Below are 19,983 nucleotides of genomic sequence, written 5' to 3' on the forward strand. Positions count from 1 at the left end.
TTGATTTATCTGATGTGATTTAATCATTATATATGTGTTTTAATGTGCTTAGTTAAAGGAAAATTTTTATAAATGTGGTGCATAAGTTTTAATTGGTGAGTTAAATGTATTTATATGAGCCACATGAATTTTAAATTATGCATGAAGTCATGAATTTTATCTAAATTTGATAGTACATGTAACACCCCGTACTTTTCCCTATGTTGTGAGATAGTCTCTTAACACTATTGAGAATACTGAGATGTCAGAGAGATTGACTGTCCTATTAAGAAAATAGGAATAATGAGTTGGAAATAGAGTCGAGAAAGAAAGAGTGAAAAACCTTGATAAAAAAAAAAAAAAATCGGTCGGAGAGACGTCTAGTTTGTCTGTGTTTGCCGACTGCTTTGACGTGATATTATGTGAAATTATGTGACTGATTGATTATGTGAGTTTTGTTACGTATGTCATTGTGAGCAAGTTATTATGATTTTTATTTGAGGATATTAGCACTTGGAATTTTAATTAAGTTTCTAAAGCAAGTGCAGTTTATTTTTACCGAGAAATCAAAGAATGCCGGTTAATGAAAATATTTCCAAGCATATATTTTGTTTTAAAATTATTTTTTTTTTCTATGAGAGGAATATTATAATTAAGTGAGTGCACTAATATTAGTGCTATAATTATTTTATGTGGTCACATGAATAATTATGTATTGGTATTTTATTAATTAGTACATTTCCATAGTTTTTGTGAATTTTTTTTTATCACCCTTCTCACACTATTACTTTAATTTCCCTACCATGTGACTAAATACCACAATTTGCCAAGTGTAGAGATTATTGAAGAGAGTGTAGAGATTAGAGAGATAGTGTAGAGATTAGAGAGAGAGAGATCAAGGCATTAATTGCCAATATTTCCTTAAGATTACAAAATCATCTTTAAAGATCACAAGATCATTTACAATCTTGCAAAATCCTCTCTCACTACTCACTCATCATTTTCGACCAACACCTCTCTCCCTCTTTCTCTCACTTTCCTCCATTTTCCTCCATTAAAGAGACCTTCGGAACTTCCAAAATTTTTACAAAACATCTCAATCCACTCTAAAATCTTCCATAAACACATCCTAGCTACTTATATTCAAGAGAATCATTGAAGAAAGGCTTCCAAGCTAGAGTGAGAAAATGTGAGTTTTGGTGAGAAATTTGGGTAAGTGGTCATGTATTCCATAAATCTTGCTTGAATGATGTTGTATGAAGAAAGAAAATCACCTCTCCCTTGTTCTTAAAATTTTCAAAAAAAAATGGGTCTTTACCCTTCAAAAATTTTCTTTTTCTTTCCTTGATTTGGGGGAAAAAAAAAAAAAAAAATGAGATCTATGTGGTGTTTGTTGATGATTGATGTGTGTTGTGAAAGTATATGCTTTGAGATGTGAAAGTCGATTGAGTTTAGTTTACAAAAAAATTGGGAAATTGTGAGTCGATGATTTATATGATGATTGATGATTATTGAGTTAATATATATGAATATCTTGATGATTAGCCATGAGATATAGATTTTTCTATTAGGTTAGTTTACCTAAAATTGGGATGTTGAGATCCTATGAATCAATTGATGTATTGATGATGGATTTGAGTTTATGTGATGATCTAGATGATTAATGATGGATGAGATTGAAGCTTGAGGTTGAGAAATGAAAAATGAAAAGTGTTAGTTTGAGGAAGAAGATGACATACATATGTATCTATATGTGATCTTGTTTTATGATGTTGATTTGTGCTAATTGGTAACCTAGGATGTTAGATCTATGATTTGATCAATAGGTTATACATGATTAGTGATATTTTCAAAAGAGTTTAGTTTAATAAAAATTAGGACTTTTTGCCTATGTGTTATTAAAGTGATTTTGGCTTAAGATATATGTATTTGAGCATGATATTAGTGTATAATTATGTTTGAGTAAGTCTTTTGTTGGCTAAGAAAATTTTTGACTTAGTTTAGTTTATATGAGTTTTTGAGTTTTCATATTTTGAGAAGTCGATGATTGATAAAATGAGGTTTAATTGCTTTATGACCATTATGTGAAAGTTTGTCATGTTTTATTAAGAGTTTTATGATGATACATGAAGTTTCATTAGAGTTTAGTACATGATAAAAGGGAATCTATATGTGTATAATGATTTATATGATGAATGAGATCATGTTTGAATAATTGAGTAATTTTGTGCATGAAAATGAAAAGAGAATTTTAATGATGCGTTCATTGAAACGTTTTACTAGAGATTTGAGGTTATGATGTAAAAAGAGAGTCAAGATTTGAGTATGATGAGCATTATAATGTGCCTGAATGTTTGTGAGTGTTATATGTGTTTAAAATGAGCTTTGATGAGTTTCCTTGAAGGAATGTTGAGTTGAGTATTTTAAGAGTTTGAGATGAGATTTTGGTGAATTTCGTAGGCCTACTGACCTACTGTGATCGACGGTTTTTCAATGTCAAAAAGCTTTGAAAATTTTATACCAAGTCTCTACATGAGTCTTGAGAACATCGGTAAAATTTCAAGTCATTTGGACTTCGTTTACTATTTTTATAAAATACAAAACCGAAACTGCACATTACTACCGAGAGTTTCAGAGAGCAGGGGAAAGAGTCATTCATTTCAGTAGCTTCCTGTGTGATCTAGCTTTCCAAAATTTTATGGTATTAACCTTATTGTGTTAGCTAGATATCCACAAAATTTGAGCTCAGTTTGACAACATTTACTATTTTTCAAAAATCCAAGTTTTCGATTGCTCAAAACTGCTGAATATGGTAGACTGTAGTAAAACAGTCATATCTCCTACAATACTGGGAGTTTTTGACTCTATTTTTTTTTATATGAAAATAGACTCGAAGACCTTTCTTTTGGTATGAGTCTCGAGTCCAGGAGGTGTCGAAGTAAGAACAGGATAGATTTTGAAGTTGAGTCAGTATAAAAACAGAGCATGTTTTGATAATGTTTGATTGTGTTTTTTTTTTTATATATGCCTTATGTGATTGTGTTGTCTATGTGTTGAATGAGATTAGACGAGCCTTATATGAGAGATAATCGAGACTTAGTACCATGATTTTCTTGAAACCTATCCTTGAACTTAAGGATTTGAGATGAGTGGAGAGTTAATATAGAGTTGAGTAAAGAGATAGAACATGAGATAGAGCATGAGTTAAGGCTTTATGAGTATGGATTTTAAAAGGATTAAAATGTTTTAAATCAATTCCATTTTAATGGAGTTTAAAATGCTTATTTAAGTCATTTATAAATGAATAATGAGAAATGCGTAAAGGAGTTCATAAATGAATTGCGGCATGAGATTTTCAATTCCCTAGTAAACTAGGGAGATATTATGAAGGAAAAAGCAATGAACGAGACTCTCACCATCGAGTCACTACAACAATTGGAGAAGGAAAAAGTTCACGCACAAACAAGATATGTACACCACCTCAAGATGGAGGTAAAGAAAAAGGAAATGGAAGGAAAGCACTAGAACTAAACTTAAGGTATAACCCAACCCCAAGGCTAGTAGGCTCAAGCTAAGAGAGTGAATGTTTTGGCTAAAGTGCCAGAAGCTACAGTAAGAATAAAGTTGGAACACCACCACAATGGAAACTTAGAAACCCCATTAAATAATCATTTGGAAATGAGAAAATGAGTTTACATGGCAGAAGGGAGTACCATTAATCTTTAAGTGAAAGTTACCAAGATGATGAGAAAAGTTTGATGTTAGAATTCCCTAGTCAAATCTGAAAAGGTGACTTAGGACGAAGGAAACAATTAAGGTAGTTCACCACTTTACTAAGATGAAGTGGGTGAAAGAATGTTGTTAGGTCCTGAACTGGTCCAACAGATGATTGAGAAAGTCGACCACATCAAGCAAAGAATCAAAGAAACTCAAGGTAGACAAAAGTCTTACGCCGATAAACGCCGATCGGAATTAGAATTTAATGTTGGGGATCGAGTTTTCCTCAAAGTCTCTCCCTCAAAGGGAGTTATACGTTTCGAAAAGAGGGGCAAGTTATGACCCCGTTATATAGGACCTTTTGAGAACCTAAATAGGTTAAGCCTTTGTAGCCTATAAGTTGGCTCTGCCACCAAGCATTGTGGATGTATACAATACGTATAGCATCTCGCAATTAAGAAAGCATGTGATTAAGCAAGATAAAGTAGTCCTAGCCAGGACTTAAGTTGTGAAGAGAAATCAGTCCAGATACTTGATCGCAAGATTCAAGTTTTACGAGGCAATAATATTGTTCTCGTCATGTAAGTGGAACCATCACAGGATGGAAAAGGCCACAAAAGAGATGAATGGAACGAATGACTAGTATCACAAGATAGAATACCAAATATGCAATTTCGAGGACGAAATTTTTATAAGGTGGGAGGGATGTAACACCCCGCTTTTTCCTAGCTAAATTTAGAGTAATTTTGAACTTAGAAGTTAAGATGATTCACGCCGGATTGAGAAAAAGAATTTATTTTAATTCCAACAAAAATGATTTTCAAAAGTTTTGAAAATTTGAGTTATTTAATTTCATTGAGTTATTTAATTTATATGCATTGCATATTTATTTAAATTAGCATTCAAGTATTTTCACGAGCTATTTAATTAGTAAACCCTGAAGAATTTCTACAGTTTCGACAATTTTATCCTGAAGGATTTTAATTGACCAATAAATACTCATATCCTACTCTCCCATCAGCCACCCATCAACCACCTTATTGCCAACTAAAAGCAAGCATCCCACACCACCTATTTTTTTTAAAAAAGTAACAACCTTTACAGGCAATCAAGCCAACTATACATTAACGCCTTTACAGTCAGACTCCTCATATGCAATACAACTATACATTAACCAAGTTTCTGCCTTTTCCATTAGGCAGACATTATTTGATCACTCACCACATATCACTTCGCAAGAAAGAAACTCAGATTCATAAGCCTATATAAAATATATTCCAAGCTCATCTCCTTCAACAATTCAACAACAAATGAACACCCCTCTCATTCAACGTTTCAGCAACAAACGATCAGCCCTCTCATTCAAGGTTTACCAACTTAAATTATGTTTTACTTTAGCTTTATAAATCGCACTAGAAAACCAATAAATACAAGTTTGAACTGCATAAGCTTCAATGTTTCAATAAAAGATGACTCTTGAAGCATGATTTTCTCTTTATGTTAAACTTGTTGTGTCGAGCTGGGTAGACGAGTGTGGTGGCTGTGTGAACTGAGTCGGGAGGTGGACGGAGGCACGGCACGGCAGCGGCGCTGCTGTCGCCCGGCCACGGTGAGAGAGAGGGAGCTAGGGCTCGGGCGCCGCTCTTCGCGGTGGGATGTCGGGCCTGTTTCAGCCGAGAGAAGGGAGAGACGGGATGAGTCTTGTTGAAGGCTGGTCTGGGGAACGGCGGCGGCCTTCATGGTTGCTCGCTGGTCTGATTCAATGAGAGAGAGTTGAGCGAGAGAGAGAGGTGGCGGTGGTGGTTCGCCACTGTCACAGAAGAGAGAGAGAGATGGGTTGAGTCAGTGGAGGGAAAAGGAGAGTCGATGGCGGCAAAGCCTGCTGTCGCCGGAGATTTGAGGGAGAGGCGGCGAGGCAAGGGCCTTGTTGCCGCTCTGAGCCGGGTCTGGACTGGATTTTGTCGAGGGAAGGACGGCGATGGCGGTGGTTCTTCTACTGCTGTCGGTCGGAGTGAGCAGAGAGTGAGGGAGTCGCGGTCGGCGGCGGCCTTGCTGCTGCAGCCGCTGGGAGGCGTGACTGATGGTGAGGATGACAGAGCGGCGCTCGTCGCCGGGATGGTGGCACGCGGCCGTGAAGTCCGAGAGAGAGAGAGAGAGTGAGATCTGCAAATTGTATGTGTGTGTGAGTGTTGTGCGACAGATGGGGGAGAAGAAGGGGGAGGAAGACTTAGGGCTTAGTTTGGGGTTGTTGGGCTTGGGTTGGGCTTAGAGGTTTGGGCTTGAGGGACTTGGGCCGAGTATTGGGCCTATTTTTAAATAGTTTTGGGCTGCGATTTTTTTTTAAAAGCTTGGGCCGATTTTTTTAATTTTATTTAGCTGGGCCCGATTCATTTTATTCAGTTTGGGCCATTCCTATTTTATTGAGTTGGGCCTCATCTTTTAAATTTATATGGACTATTATTTATTTAAGCATGGGCTCTATTTCATCTATATAAATGGCTTCCCTATTTTATTTAATTAGACTATTAATTAGTTTGATTAATTATTTTTAAAGACTTTGGATTGCCTTCAATTAATTAAATTGGGTTTTTTTTTTATTTTTAATTAATTGAACTATTACTAGTTTGATTAATTTATTTAAAGGATAATTTTCATAATAATATCATATTATTATTATGTGCATATTTTAAGTAAATTACTTATTATATGCTAAGCATGACATGAAATTGCATTTTTACTTGCAATAAAAGTATTTAATTGGTTTTAATTATAATTCCAATTTTTAAGAAAAGCGAGTAAGGATATTGTTGGTGTCCTTAACTCAAGAAATGTTTTTAATTATTTATTCATTAAAAACCCGGCTAAGTGAATCATAGAATGTTAAGCACTACACCATGACTTAAGATTAGATTCAAGGAGACCTATTAAGAATAGAATTTCTTGTAGGCTTTGTGGACCAAGGGGATTAGCACTGTTTTCCCAAGACAGGTTATGTGATTATGATCTTCAGGCTTTGCCTATCCAGGTGGGCATTACTTTTACTATACGTATATAGAGATCCCCTGCGTGTCGTAGGCCTCTTATACGAATATATGCATGAGATGATTTTAACTGTTAATTTCAGTTTATTATTATGCCCAAATGATAAATGACTCTTATGAAATGAAAATGAAATGTTCATGAAATGAAATGAAATGTTTATGAAATGATTGACTGCCAAAAATGTTTATGTTTTTATATGTATCCTATCTGTGTTGGTTCGCCAACTTTAAAGGAAATCCAATTGGGATCCTATGCTAGACAAAGGTCGCTAGCTAGGGTTAACGTGTACACTTATGGAGACCGCGAGTCGCTTGCGACCGGTCTTGGCGTCCGTGGTAAGGAGGCCTCCTTCCCGGCGCGTGACAGAAAGGAACAGATATGGATCATATGAAGGAAAATGATCGGCCGATCGACTTTATGAAAATGAAAGAAATATTTTAGTAAGCGCAGGTCATTTAAGAAAACCCCTGTGTGTTACTGTTATGGCAGTTCAATTTATATATGTATGCATGTTGTATTTTCGGCTATGCCCACTGAGTATTTTTATACTCAGCCCTGCATGTATTTCTAAATGTGCAGGTTGAGCAATTGATGGAATGGAATGATGTTGAGCGGGTGTTCCTTTGACATTTCAAGAAATATAACCTTGAGTATACATCTTCATATGTATATCTCACACGTTTTTCCGCTGCAAAACACTTTGATTAGGATAACTTTATGTTATGAAATTGTGACACGTGTTATTGGGTAAACCACCTTAATCAGTTCTCTTTTATGTGTATGTTTTATAAGTATCCAAATGATCATATATGATCCTAGCTTTTTATCTATAAGTGACATTTTCATATACTTTAATGTTAAGTAATTGTCCATTTCCATTTCTTATTGTGCACCCCAAGTCATAACCCCTGTTAACCCGTCATTGGGATAGTGGGCTGTGTCATAATTACATGGATATACAAGAGAGGCTTGTATTTGAACGATTATACATTAATTTTCAGCTCTACGGAAAGGCCTACTTATTGAATGTAGGAAGTTTATCGGCTTTGACGCTTGCTTCTTGAAAACAGTCTTAGGAGGAGCGTTGCTAGCAGTCATTTCTAAGGACTATAACAACAAAATGTATCTTATAGCAGGGTTAGTCGCACAACTATATGATATGTTTGTCTGAGATCGCACATGTCGCTCAGGGGAGTAAGGTATATATCCTCTCCTAGACTCTATATAAAAAAGAAAAAACTCATATGCGTAAGTTGGCCAAGCGATAAGGGGTTAATGCCTACGGTCAAAGGTCTTGGTTCGAGTCCTTTGTGGCGCGGTCTTTAAATTTTCTTATTTAATACTGTTAATTTATCAAAAAAAAAAAGACAAAACTCAAGAGCCCTGGAGAACATAATCAAAATCATCTAACGATGATACTTAAAGTTACCTTTGTGGTATATTTCAGAATCATCCAATGATGATACTTAAAACTACATTCGTAGTAAGTCTATAAGTCATCCAACGCTGACACTTAAAGCTACCTTCCTAGTATGCCTGGACTTTTATTTAGGAAAATAAGTACAATATAGTATTCCCTCCGTCCCACTCTAATAGGCTCATTTTTCTTTTTGGAACGTCTCACTATGATAGGTTCATTTTTGGTAAAAAAGAATGTACTTAATTGGTGTGCACCACACTACTTTACTCTTAAAAGGTAAATTTCTTAATAAATGTGCCCAAAACAAGTGAGGCTATTAGAGACAGATGAAGTAAAATAATTAAATTTAATTTTTATTAAAAAGTAAATTAAATTTTTTGCTATTAAATTAGTTTGTGGGTGATCATTTTGTGATTATATAAATTTATTATTTATTTTATAGGATTGAATAGAGTAATTTTATTAAAAATAAAAAAATGACATAAATTTAAGGGACGAATTGAAAAAGACAAAAGGGGGGAAATTGGGTGAGGAAGTTGCCTATGTAATGAATTTTTTTTTATTAAATTGACAAACATAGTCTAAGTTGGGTATATATAGAGCAAATTGGGTGCGAGCCGATGGTTTGACGGCAGCCATGTCCAACAGCCAGCCGGCGGCGGCGCACAGCCCCTACCGCCTAAAGAAGATCCTAAGCAAGCACGCACTCTCCGTATCCTGCGTCAAATTCTCCAACGATGGCGGCTTCTTCGCCTCCGCCTCCCTGGACAAAACCCTAATCGTCTATTCCACAGAAACCCTAACTCAAATCTCGCACTTAATCGGCCATTCGGAGGGCATCAGTGACCTCGCCTGGTCCTCCGACTCCACCTACATCTGCTCCGCCTCCGACGACCGCACCCTCCGCATCTGGCTCGTACGCGCCGCCGAGTGCGTCAAGACGCTCAAGGGCCATACTGATAGAGTTTTCTGCGTCAACTTCAATCCGCAGTCCAATCTCATCGTCTCTGGAGCCTTCGACGACACCGTTAGGCTTTGGGATGTCAAGACAGGGAAGGCAGTGCACGTCATCCGGGCGCATACCATGCCGGTCACGTCCGCCCATTTCAACAGAGACGGCTCTTTGATTGTTTCCGGGAGTCATGACGGCTCCTGTAAGATTTGGGCTACGGCCACGGGCTCGTTGTTGAAGACTCTCATTGATGACAAGGTGCCCGCGGTCTCATTTGCTAAGTTTTCCCCCAATGGCAAGTTTATTCTTGTTGCAACGCTTGATGATACTCTTGTAAGTTTTCCAGTTCGTTTTTTCGAATTTTGTTGACAGTGTTATTGCTTCGTAGATGGATTTGGTAGTATTAGGCTTCGCACGATCAAATGCATTAGGTATTCTGCGTCAAATTTGCTTATATGTAGGCGGAAATCTAGGCAACTGTAGTATTGGTGTATGAATCTTAAACTGTTACCTCCGAAATGTCTGTATCTACATTTGCCTATTCATGCGTTAAGAGTTTGTTTTTAGTGAATTGACAGGCAGTAATTGCAGTCAGGTGGCTTTGTACTCATGTTTGATGTATGTTTAGAATGAGAGATTTGGTGAAAAATCTTGCGCCTTTAATATCTTCCGGTTGGAAAAGGGCAGTAGTTTGTATCGCTTGAATGGTGTTTTGGTGGGTGTAATAGGATTTATCGTTATCCTTCTGGTGGGCAGTAATTTCGTTCTAATATATGATTTTTCTTTATCTCAGAAGTTATGGAACTACTCAAATGGGAAGTTCATAAAAATATATACAGGCCATGCGAACAGAGTGTACTGCATAACTCCAACATTTTCTGTCAGCGGTGACAAGTTAATTGTCAGTGGCTCTGAGGATAATTGTGTATACTTGTGGAATTTACAGGGAAAATTGCTTCAGAAACTTGAAGGCCATACTGATACTGTTATCTCTGTAACATGCCACCCCACAGTCAATATGATTGTTTCTGCAGGACTTGAGAAGGACAAGACAGTGAGGGTCTGGGTTCAGGAATAATTTATGTTTTGACATAGTTAGCAGGTTAGTTGCTTTTTATTCTGTATATGGCTAGAGGATCAATTTTTGTATTCCTTTACAATCAATACTAAAGTAGGATTATTTAAATTTTTTAAGTTAGTTTCTGAATATGTCTATGAATTTGAATCTCCTTTCAAGTTTATGTGCTTTTGCTTGCTTTTATTTTGAAACTTATTTTCCAGCATATAAATACTTCTTTTCTGTGCATGGATGTTTGTTGAGCTTTTGAGGTTTGCATATTTAGCTTACTTTGCTAATAGGTTGAATACTATTATCAGATTATAGTGCCACAAAACAGGTTTTTGAGTTTTTTGATGTGTCTTAAGTCTAGCATAAAAATATTGACAACATTCAAATGATACTTAGACTTTTGTTTCCAAATCTTTGCATTGATGAAACAAACATCATAGGAAAGATAATTGCTAAAAGTTCTGTGCAGGGGACAGGGTGACACTATTAGTATATTGAAAGCTAAGATCTATGCTGACTGCCTTGAATTGTAGTATCTCATAAGGAATAGAAACTAAGATCTAGGGGTAGCATTTTGATCATCCAAGAAACATGCTAGGGAGTTTTAAAATATTCTATTCTAGGAAATGTAGATATTGCCTTGCCTGTCAGCTATGTGGTCTTTGCTCATTTCATCGTAATTAGATGGTCATTTTACTTGATGTTTTGTTTAATAATAGAAGTCGCATATAAATATTAATTTGGCTTGGGGAAGCTAACATTGTCCTGACTGGACACATTGGATATGCTATCTGCTTCTCGAGGCAGAGTACCTAAATTTGTACACAACATGTAGGACATGTTAAGATACATACAGGAACATGAATGTACGCCGGACTTGGCTCTTCCGATAAATCAATGGTTGTGTAGTGCCACTAGTGACTGCCTATCAGATGCTCATGTCTGGCAGGTTTGTATGCCTAGTGGAATCAAGCATTTAGTGTTGAAAGTTCGACCATGAAAAGTTTTTCAGCAATGGTACTCAAGTGGTGAAATAGATTTATTTATATGCATGTCATTTTATGGATTTTCCTTTCGAGGCAGAAAGTGGAAGAAATAGCAATTGTAGGAAGTTTAAAATCCTCCAGAGACCATCTGACATCCATCATAACAGATTTTCATGCATGCCATTTTAGGATGATATAGATGCTTGTTGAAAGGCCTAATATTTTATACTGTCTCTTGGATCTTGTTGTATATTCTTGCTCTAAATTATAACCCACTTTGATTCAGGTCAAATTCATCACTGTTATCCAGCTGCTTTAGGAAACTGGTTATCTGATAATTAAATCTCAGCTATTCCTGTGATCTAAAGGATGCCAGATTCTTGATCTCGGACAATGAAAGCTTCTGGATTTCTTAAAAGCGTAGTGCTCGGCTTGATGAAGGGATTCAAGGAGTTGATTCCACCAATTACTGTCCACAGCTAGATTTTGAATGCTTTAGAGATTACTCTTTTATTAAACTATAATTACGGCCTCAATCTTCAATGAGAAAGTAGATGAGAGGCTGGGGCCATTGGTGTGTGCTGGCAGTTGTTGCTGCTAACTACCATTTTCTTATTAAAGTAGGGGTGTAAATGTAACCATCGTAGTATATACATATTTATTGAAATCTTATTGAGGCTTAAAACTTGTTAAAGCGAATTTCATGTCTTACACTAATATAACTGTTTGATTAAACTAACAACAGCTTTTTTTTTTTAAGAGTAAACAAAGAAAAGGGGGTTTTACTTGTTTATAAAAATGAATTCAAACAGAAGTACTATTAAATCAACAAAATGTCCTGTTTTGCTCAGGTATCATACTAATATGGGGAAAAACAAAAAGGAATGGCACCACTAGAGCACAGACATGGTCTCAATCAATTGAAATGGAATAAAACCAACAAAGCATATCTACAAGTGTGACAAAATAGCAAATTTGAAATTGGTCTCAAACTCGCAACAAGTAATCAAAAAATCAAAATCTACATATGCTGTATTTACCCATTTCTTGAATTGTCCAAATATTGGGCGGGAAACTATTGCATAACCGGAACTCCGGCCGCGACAGAACCCAAATGATGGCCGGAAAACCACTGACGATGGACGTCGCGGAACGGCGTCGTCAGTCCATGAACAGCAATCCTCTTATTAACCAGCAAATCAAACCTATCCAGTTTGACGAAATTAATCCGCATGGGCGCCAGCGGGCCGCCGCCGCCGGCGCTGGTGACCACCAGATTCCGGCCACGTTGCATGGTGGGAAGCGCCGTGCCATTGGGCAGCCTCATCAAATCGGCGGCCGTGAGCAGCCTGTTGGGCACAATGTGGAAGCCCATCTCCGCCACGTACATCTGGCCGCCGCCGCCGCCGCGACCGCCGTCGACGAAGACGGAGACATCATCAATGGCGAAAAGGGTGAGGGAATTGAGGTCCAAAAGCTGGGCGAATTTGAGGCGAATAGCGAGGGCCACGATGCTGTAGCCGCCAATGCGGAGGCCGCGCATGGCGTCTTTTAGCATGAGGCGCATGATAGAGAACGAGGCCGCGGGCGGGGGCTGCTGAGGGAAGGATAGGGTGGTCATGGTCTCGACGGCGCAAGATAGCGGGGATAGGTGGGAGACGTAGCCCTGAAGAGCGTGGACGACGACGAGGCCATTGTTGAAGAAATCGGGCTTGGCGATCTCGACGCCGTTGATGAAGACTTTTCTGGCCGTGGAGGAGGCGGAGGCGGTGACGGTGAGGCAGCGGTTGGCGGCGAAAGACTCGATCTTGGTGCCGAAGGCGAGGCGGCGGAGGAAGTGGAGGGGGTAGAGGCCGGGGACGGCGTGTTCTTGGAGGAGGAGGGCGGTGGAGCAGGATCGGCATGTCAGGAGGGAGCTGTCCGTGGGGGCGAAGACGGTCGTGGGGGTGGCGCCCGACAGATTTGCGGCGCCGCCTGCGGCCGAGAGGTCGTGGAAACCCAGGGTGGAGAGGATGTTGGTGATGTTGGCGGATGGTGGGGCCGCCGCCGTGGAGGAGAGGAGAATCTCGGCCAAGATGAAGAATAGCAGCGCCATTGGAGAGTTTCTTGATTTCATACTACCAAGGCGGTTATTTCTTGTATTTCAAAAATGGGTATTTTTGGGGTCTCATTTCTTTAATTTTCAGTTAAATGAATTCTTCATTTATCACTCCATATTTATTCTCGAGAGTATTAATGCATGGACAAATCAAACCATAAGAAACTTGTTCACTCTCATGTATCTTAAATTAGTAATGATATGAACTATCTTGTACCCTACGACGATAAGAAATAGAGTCCCCTTGTTACGCACCAATATTTAGGGACGTTAATCGAATCAGCTCATTCAATTTCGACTTATTTTCGGTTCGTGTTATTTGGACTTAATAATTTCGACCCTAATCCCCTTTTTTCTCGATCAATATTTGAGTTGACTCATCGATTTCGAGTTAAATTAACATTCTACAAACATTAATATTTCAATTGGCTATAAAAACAACCAAGCATCCTCTCAAATCAAACTCTCCCCACAAAAAACCCTATACCACAATAAACAAACACAAAAGTAGGCGCTATTCACTCTTCCAAGCACACAACACAAGTGAAAAACCATGACTATGTGAAGGTGTATCTTTCCATCTTTGCCAATCCTTCAATCCCAAGGCTGAGGGCTCCAATGGCGGCCGCCCACCCCCGGCCTTCGCCCCCGACACCTGCGTCCTAAACAAGAAGATGGCGCTACCCGCCTCGCTATCAAAGAGCCAGCCATGAACATCCCAATACACCTCAACACAAACTCCATCCACAAAGATCGTTTGGTTGCCCCTAAACTTCCATTGAAGGTGAGTCACTTGTAACACAGCCTTCCTATCCACAAACATAGTCAAACATTTCCCAAAGCTCTCATTTGGATCAAACTCAATCCTTATATCATGCACACGCCCCTTCCCACAAAACTGCGCCTTGGAATTGTACAATCTCTTCCCAAAAATGTGCTCTTTCCTAGCAAGAAAAGTTGCCTTTGAGGCAAATGGTGATGGATCAATCTTCTTGTAGGCTTCAGTCTGCAAATCTCCAAGAAGAAGGCATAGTTCTTGATTTAGGGCTATGGCTAGATAGAATCCCTCTAAGGGTTCCGGGCTTGACCCAAATTTGGCAGAGGATAAGTCCCAATAGATGTCTACTTGTGTTGAGTCCACCACCATTTTCTTGAACCCTTTTCTCTTTGAGAAGAGCCATGGCCTTATGTCCACTTTGCCTAGGCTGTCGTTGGCTGAGTTCTCGACCGCGATGCTCAATGCCTGGGCCATGATATTCTTGATCCATGTGACTGTGATGAAGCCAGAGAAGGACTGAGAGTGGTATTGGTAGATGCAGGCAACAAGATTCTGAGCTCTGTTTGTGGTTGATGGTGATGAATCTGCAACTTGAACTCCATTTTCACCAAAACAAGATGGGAAATCCTTCATCATGCCCTGTAATTTGATGACCAAGTAAATAGAATGAGCTAATCTAATCTTGAAATAATTAAGCTAAATAAGATCATGACTATAGATAGATGAAATCGGTTATTTGATCTTGAAATATTCTTATTCTATTAACACAAGAGAGTTAAGAGATTAAAGAGAAGGAGAGAATCATACCTACAAGATGAGATGGTGTTTGAAGAAGCATCAAACTCTAATTTATGTGTGATTCTTGAGATGAATTTGGCTTCATAAAGAACAAGAAAATGAAGACATTTTATCTGGCTTTTTGTTGATTCTTGAAGAAGCAAAAAAAGGAGAGGAAGATTTGGAGCAGCACAGAATTTGCTGGAGATGGATTTTGCCCCACAGTTTTTGGCTCATATATGAAAGTATTGGAATTATTCAGCTTCAACATTAATGGTGATCTTAGCTGTATTTATATGTGTCACTTTTATAGAAGATATTTCATTTCAAAATTACATAAAATCGATGGATAAAATAAGACAAAATTCCTTACAAAATTAACGGTCCTACTCTTGATATATCATACAAGGAAGAAAAAAGTATAATCCTTAGTACTGGCATGCCACTGAATGATAACTTAAATCTTTTACCTCAAGCCAAGATTCAATTTTTTTCATTTAAAAAGACAAAAGTACTTTTTGGGGTCGGTCAAAATGTTGCATTAATATTTATTAATCCCAACTATGGGTTATGAATGAAGTAGATGAAATGAATGAAGTGCAAATCCACCAAAACCAAAGTCCATGTCCCATTTCTATCACCTACCATATTTTAATTTTATATTGTACAATGATATATATGAAATAGGAAAGTAAATTATAGTATAACATCGAAGGTCCACACTACTATAGGAGGGGGAGGGGGAGGGGGGGTCCTCTTCTTTAAGGTAAAATGTGTTAAAGAAGTTTTTTTTTTTCCGTCAACGAAAATTGTAATTTTCTTTTCCTATTTTGATCCGTCCACAATAAACATGATGGTTCCATTTTTATACACATGTCATTATATTTTCAATTTCATTCATATTCAATATTTATGAAAAAATTAGCCCACAAATCATTTATTAACTGTCTGACAACTCGACTTTGATCGGTACTTTTCTATACTTTATACATATTTCTATATTATTTATTAAAATTTGTGTCCTTCAAAACATACCATACTTTTAGTGGGTGGAGGGAGCATTTCGTATGAGAAATTTACGAATTTATATGTAAGGTATGAATGCCTAAAATAGAGGTTAGGGGTTTATGTTGACACTAAACTAAGTTGGAAAATGATATTTCCAAAATGGTACACCCAACTATACCTAGAAGAAATGTGAAAGGCAACTTGCATTTTATGTTATTTCTTCAGATTTTATAATTTGAATATATATATATATGTCAATTCACATTAATATCGAATTTTATCAACTGTCCCAACAGTTTGGCTGGTTTCCCTCTCTTACAGCTTCTTGAAAATGTGGATATATAATATGATATGCCGCATAATAAATGATACTATAAAATTTATATTTTAACGTATATATTACAGTTGATTCGCATAGTATCGTCACATTCTAAGTCCATTTATACATTGTGTTTATTTTTTATCTCTTTAAATGAAGGGATAATATAATGAGATATAAACTTGTCACTTAAAATGAGGACCACATTTGTTATGGAGTATCTTATTTGGTTTGAAGGATAATATATTTATCCACTCCTTATAAGGTGGTATAAAATTATATCACCCTCTCTTAGGTATAACATTATACATTTTTCAAAGGATAAGGGACTGTCCGAAAAATTATACAATCTGCCTGAATTTTTTTATACATCAAAACAAACGAAGTATAAGATGGTAAATGTAGTTTATCCCTCCCTTATACCTCAATACAAATACGCCCTATTGCGTCTCGAGTCCATAGGGAAGAAATCCAGTCGACTAGTCCACAAAGACAAAGTGCAAAAAGAGAAAATGTTTAACGGTCAGTTAATTAATGTACAAATTTTGATCTTTTTTTACACAATCTTTGAAATAATACAATAATAACTTTTTAATTAGTTGCAAATTTAACATCTTCAATTTTTTTCAGTCATTAATATATATAAACATGTCAAGTATAATATTAATCATATAAAAAAATATCTAGATTGTGCAGCCACACTTCTGGCTCTAGATATATGGCATGTCATGCCAAATCTATAATAATTAGACACATTTATTTGTTAAAAGTTTGCAACGAATTGAAAGATGTGACATTGTTATAAGTTATAACGTTTTAAGATTGTGTTAAAATTATTAAACGAGTGAGAAATCATGTATTAATTGACAATTAATCCAAGAAAAAATCACAAAATTCATATAAATATAGTTTTTTAATAACTCCCAAAAAGGTGAAAGAAACATTGTGACGTTTGAGTGAAAATTCCAAAAATATTTCAATCCTAATGAATGAAATTATTCAGATAAGGAAAAAAAGACCAAAAGAAATTAATTGGAGGGAAATGAGTGTGCATCATTTGAAATGAAGAGAATATATTGTTGATGTTTTTGTGCCTCAACTTTCTTGTACCTGACTTCATGGTACAACCCGACACACAGTACAATAACACATTTAATTTCCAATTATGTGATTTTAATAATTTTTCCAAAACCAAATGTGATATCTTGCATTGAAAATCCTTCATTCCTAAGCATTACTAATTACTCCTTTTACATAATGCTGATGCCAAGAACTTGATGACTTCGTAAACCAAAATATTTAAATTTCTTTTTCTGAGTTCTAGAAGCACTTTGTGTCGCAAAAAATTGCAGATTGCAGTTCCTTTTGTGTTTTTCTTTGGAGACGCTCGAATATACTAGTATTATCTTTTAAATTTGGCTACTATTTTCCATTCCATTTTCTAATTTTCCCCTATTTCGTGTAAATTGTTTTAGCCAGTTTGCTTTCTAAATATATATTGTTGGAGACGTGAGTTCTAGATAAAGGTAGCCTTTTCAACAATATGTATATTCTTTTGGGAAAATTGCACCTAAATACACAAACTTTGCAAAAAATTCATATTTGACGCGAAGTTAGGATTTTACATTTTAATACACCAACTTTCGTTGTTGTTCAAATTTGACACGAATTAATTCTTAAAAATTCAAAAAATAACCCATTTTTGTAAATAATAATACAAAGACCCACTTATGTTATAATTTGGGACATTTAAACCAAAATAAGATATTTCTTTATGATGTTTTCTTTTAAACCATTTTAGGCGCGGATCAAAGATTAAAAGAAAACATCATAAGGAAATATCTTGTTTTGGTTTAAATGTCCCAAATAATAACATAAGTGGGTCTTTGTATAATTATTTACAAAAAGGGGTTGTTTAATTGAATTTTTAAGAATTAAGTCGTGCCAAATTTGGACAACAACGAAAGTTGGTGTATTAAAATGTAAAATCCAAACTTCGCGTCAAATATAAATTTTTGGCAAAATTTGTGTATTTTCACGCAATTATCCCTATTCTTTTTTTAGTTATTCAACAATATATCTAATCTATAATCTATTTTTTTAAAAACTAAATTCAAACACTTAATCATAAAATTGTAGTATCATAACAATACTTAGCCCAAATCCATAATACTAGAAAGCTAGATTTAAAATTATAACATAAAAAATAGCGTTCAGAAACGACTCTCAATCACCGGCAGTCTTATTGTAAATATAGGTGAGCCCGCACTTACCGCAGTAGTGCCTGTCGAAGTGGTTGGCCATGAAAGTTCCGGCGCCGCACTCGGCGTTGGGGCACTCCTTCCTCAGCCGCTGAACCTTGCTGGAGTCATCCACCTTGTAGAACTGGAGCACGGCGAGCTTGACCTTCTTCTTCTTATGTTTGATCTTCTTCGGTTTGGTGTAGGTCTTCTTCTTGCACTTCTTCGCGCCACCGCGAAGGCGGAGGACCAGGTGGAGGGTAGACTCTTTTTGGATGTTGTAGTCGGCGAGGGTGCGGGCGTCCTCGAGCTGCTTTCCGGCGAAGATCAGGCGCTACTGGTCCGATGGTGTGCCCTCCTTATCCTGGATCTTGGCCTTGACATTGTCGATCATGTCAGAGGATTCAACCTCCAAGGTGATCGTCTTACCCGTTATGGTTTTCACGAAGATCTGCATCTTCACGAAGTGATGGATTAAGGTTTGGGTGGGGACTAATCTATAATCTATACTATATTAAAAATGCAATTTTCAATTGGAAATCAATTTTAAAATTGAGTGGCAATTTTGTAGTTATAATAAAATTGAAGGTTTAATTATTTATAAATTATATTTTTTTCTTTTTATTTCTTTTTTCCCTATCTTTTGTTTTTTTGTTTTATTTCTTTCTAAAATTATGAAATTCGACTAATTATAAAATATTCAATATGCATATCAAATTAAATATCATCTTTTTTTGAATAAATTTATTTTTTATTTCTTTTATTTTAATTCGTATTTTCATTTTCATTTTTTTAAGTTATAGTACTGTAATTTTTGTCTTTTCATAATATCAATTTTTATTATTGTAAATTTTTTTAATTGTTTTATTTTTTTAATATTCAACTCAAATATATTTAATTAAAAATATTTTTTATTATATTTATAAATATGATAATTGAGTTGATATCAATTTTATATAAATATAGAATATAAAATATTTTTCATGCATGCAAATTCTAGTATATTAAAATTACAACTTTCAATTTGAAATCAATGTTAAAATTGAATGCCAATTTTGTGATTATAATAAAATCGATGGTATATTTTTAAATTATATTTTTTTTTTCATTTTTCTTTGTCTTCTTATTATTCTTATTTTATTTCTTTTCTAAAATTTTAAAATTCGGCATTATAAAATATTTAATATGCATATCAAATTAAAGATCACGGCAAGAGCTCATAATTTTTAATTTGACATATTTTATATAAATATTGGAATTAAAATATAAAAGTTATATTTATTTAAAGATTACAATTTAAACAAATTCTTTCTCTCCCCCGTCTTTTTTTTAATAATCTATTTTCAATTTATTTTACTTTATTTTACTTTATTTTTAATTCTTTTTGTTTTCTTTTTTGCTTTTCCATAATATCGATTTTTATTATTGTGATTTTTTTTTCTTTTTTTTCTATATCCAACTCAAATATATTCAGTTAAAATTATACTCCATCTGTCCCATAAAAACATGCATAGTCCATTTATAGTAATAATCTCCCACTAAACACCACAATCAATGTAGGATCCTTTCTTCACTAATACTACACTTTACAGAATTTC

At 36.0% G+C, this 19,983-nt stretch overlaps 3 protein-coding genes, 1 long non-coding RNA gene and 1 pseudogene across 6 annotated transcripts; 2 read left to right on the forward strand and 3 right to left on the reverse strand.

The window, feature by feature from the left end:
* Positions 1 to 6,532: 6,532 nt before the first annotated feature.
* LOC131016250 (uncharacterized) lies at positions 6,533 to 7,616 on the forward strand. Its single transcript, XR_009098894.1, has 2 exons — positions 6,533 to 6,721; positions 7,318 to 7,616. It is a non-coding gene; the product is annotated as an uncharacterized LOC131016250 (long non-coding RNA).
* Positions 7,617 to 8,668: 1,052 nt separating this feature from the next.
* On the forward strand, positions 8,669 to 11,850 carry LOC131016253 (COMPASS-like H3K4 histone methylase component WDR5B). 2 transcript variants are annotated; one of them, XM_057944906.1, is made up of 3 exons: positions 8,669 to 9,443; positions 9,904 to 10,212; positions 11,452 to 11,850. In XM_057944906.1, exons 1-2 carry the CDS (start codon positions 8,796 to 8,798, stop codon positions 10,186 to 10,188), a joined length of 933 nt encoding a protein of 310 aa, XP_057800889.1. In that variant the 5' UTR covers positions 8,669 to 8,795; the 3' UTR covers positions 10,189 to 10,212; positions 11,452 to 11,850. The 2 variants fall into 2 exon arrangements, with proteins under 2 accessions (XP_057800889.1, XP_057800890.1); XM_057944907.1 differs by having other exon boundaries at positions 10,057 to 10,212.
* LOC131016252 (uncharacterized) lies at positions 10,815 to 15,158 on the reverse strand. Of its 2 annotated transcripts, none has more exons than XM_057944905.1 (2): positions 14,849 to 15,138; positions 10,815 to 14,680 (listed from the first exon to the last, which is right to left on the reverse strand). In XM_057944905.1, exon 2 carries the CDS (start codon positions 13,279 to 13,281, stop codon positions 12,241 to 12,243), a length of 1,041 nt encoding a protein of 346 aa, XP_057800888.1. In that variant the 5' UTR covers positions 13,282 to 14,680; positions 14,849 to 15,138; the 3' UTR covers positions 10,815 to 12,240. The 2 variants fall into 2 exon arrangements, with proteins under 2 accessions (XP_057800888.1, XP_057800887.1); XM_057944904.1 differs by having other exon boundaries at positions 12,101 to 14,680; positions 14,853 to 15,158.
* On the reverse strand, positions 13,778 to 14,677 carry LOC131018919 (uncharacterized). Its single transcript, XM_057947607.1, has one exon. The coding sequence runs from the start codon at positions 14,675 to 14,677 to the stop codon at positions 13,778 to 13,780; it is 900 nt and encodes a 299-aa protein (XP_057803590.1).
* A 3,160-nt stretch (positions 15,159 to 18,318) lies between the features above and the next one.
* On the reverse strand, positions 18,319 to 18,857 carry LOC131016254 (ubiquitin-40S ribosomal protein S27a-like; annotated as a pseudogene).
* Between the last annotated feature and the right edge of the window lie 1,126 nt (positions 18,858 to 19,983).

The sequence above is a fragment of the Salvia miltiorrhiza genome, chromosome 3 (genome assembly GCF_028751815.1).
Source record: "Salvia miltiorrhiza cultivar Shanhuang (shh) chromosome 3, IMPLAD_Smil_shh, whole genome shotgun sequence".
Taxonomy (NCBI): domain Eukaryota; kingdom Viridiplantae; phylum Streptophyta; class Magnoliopsida; order Lamiales; family Lamiaceae; genus Salvia; species Salvia miltiorrhiza.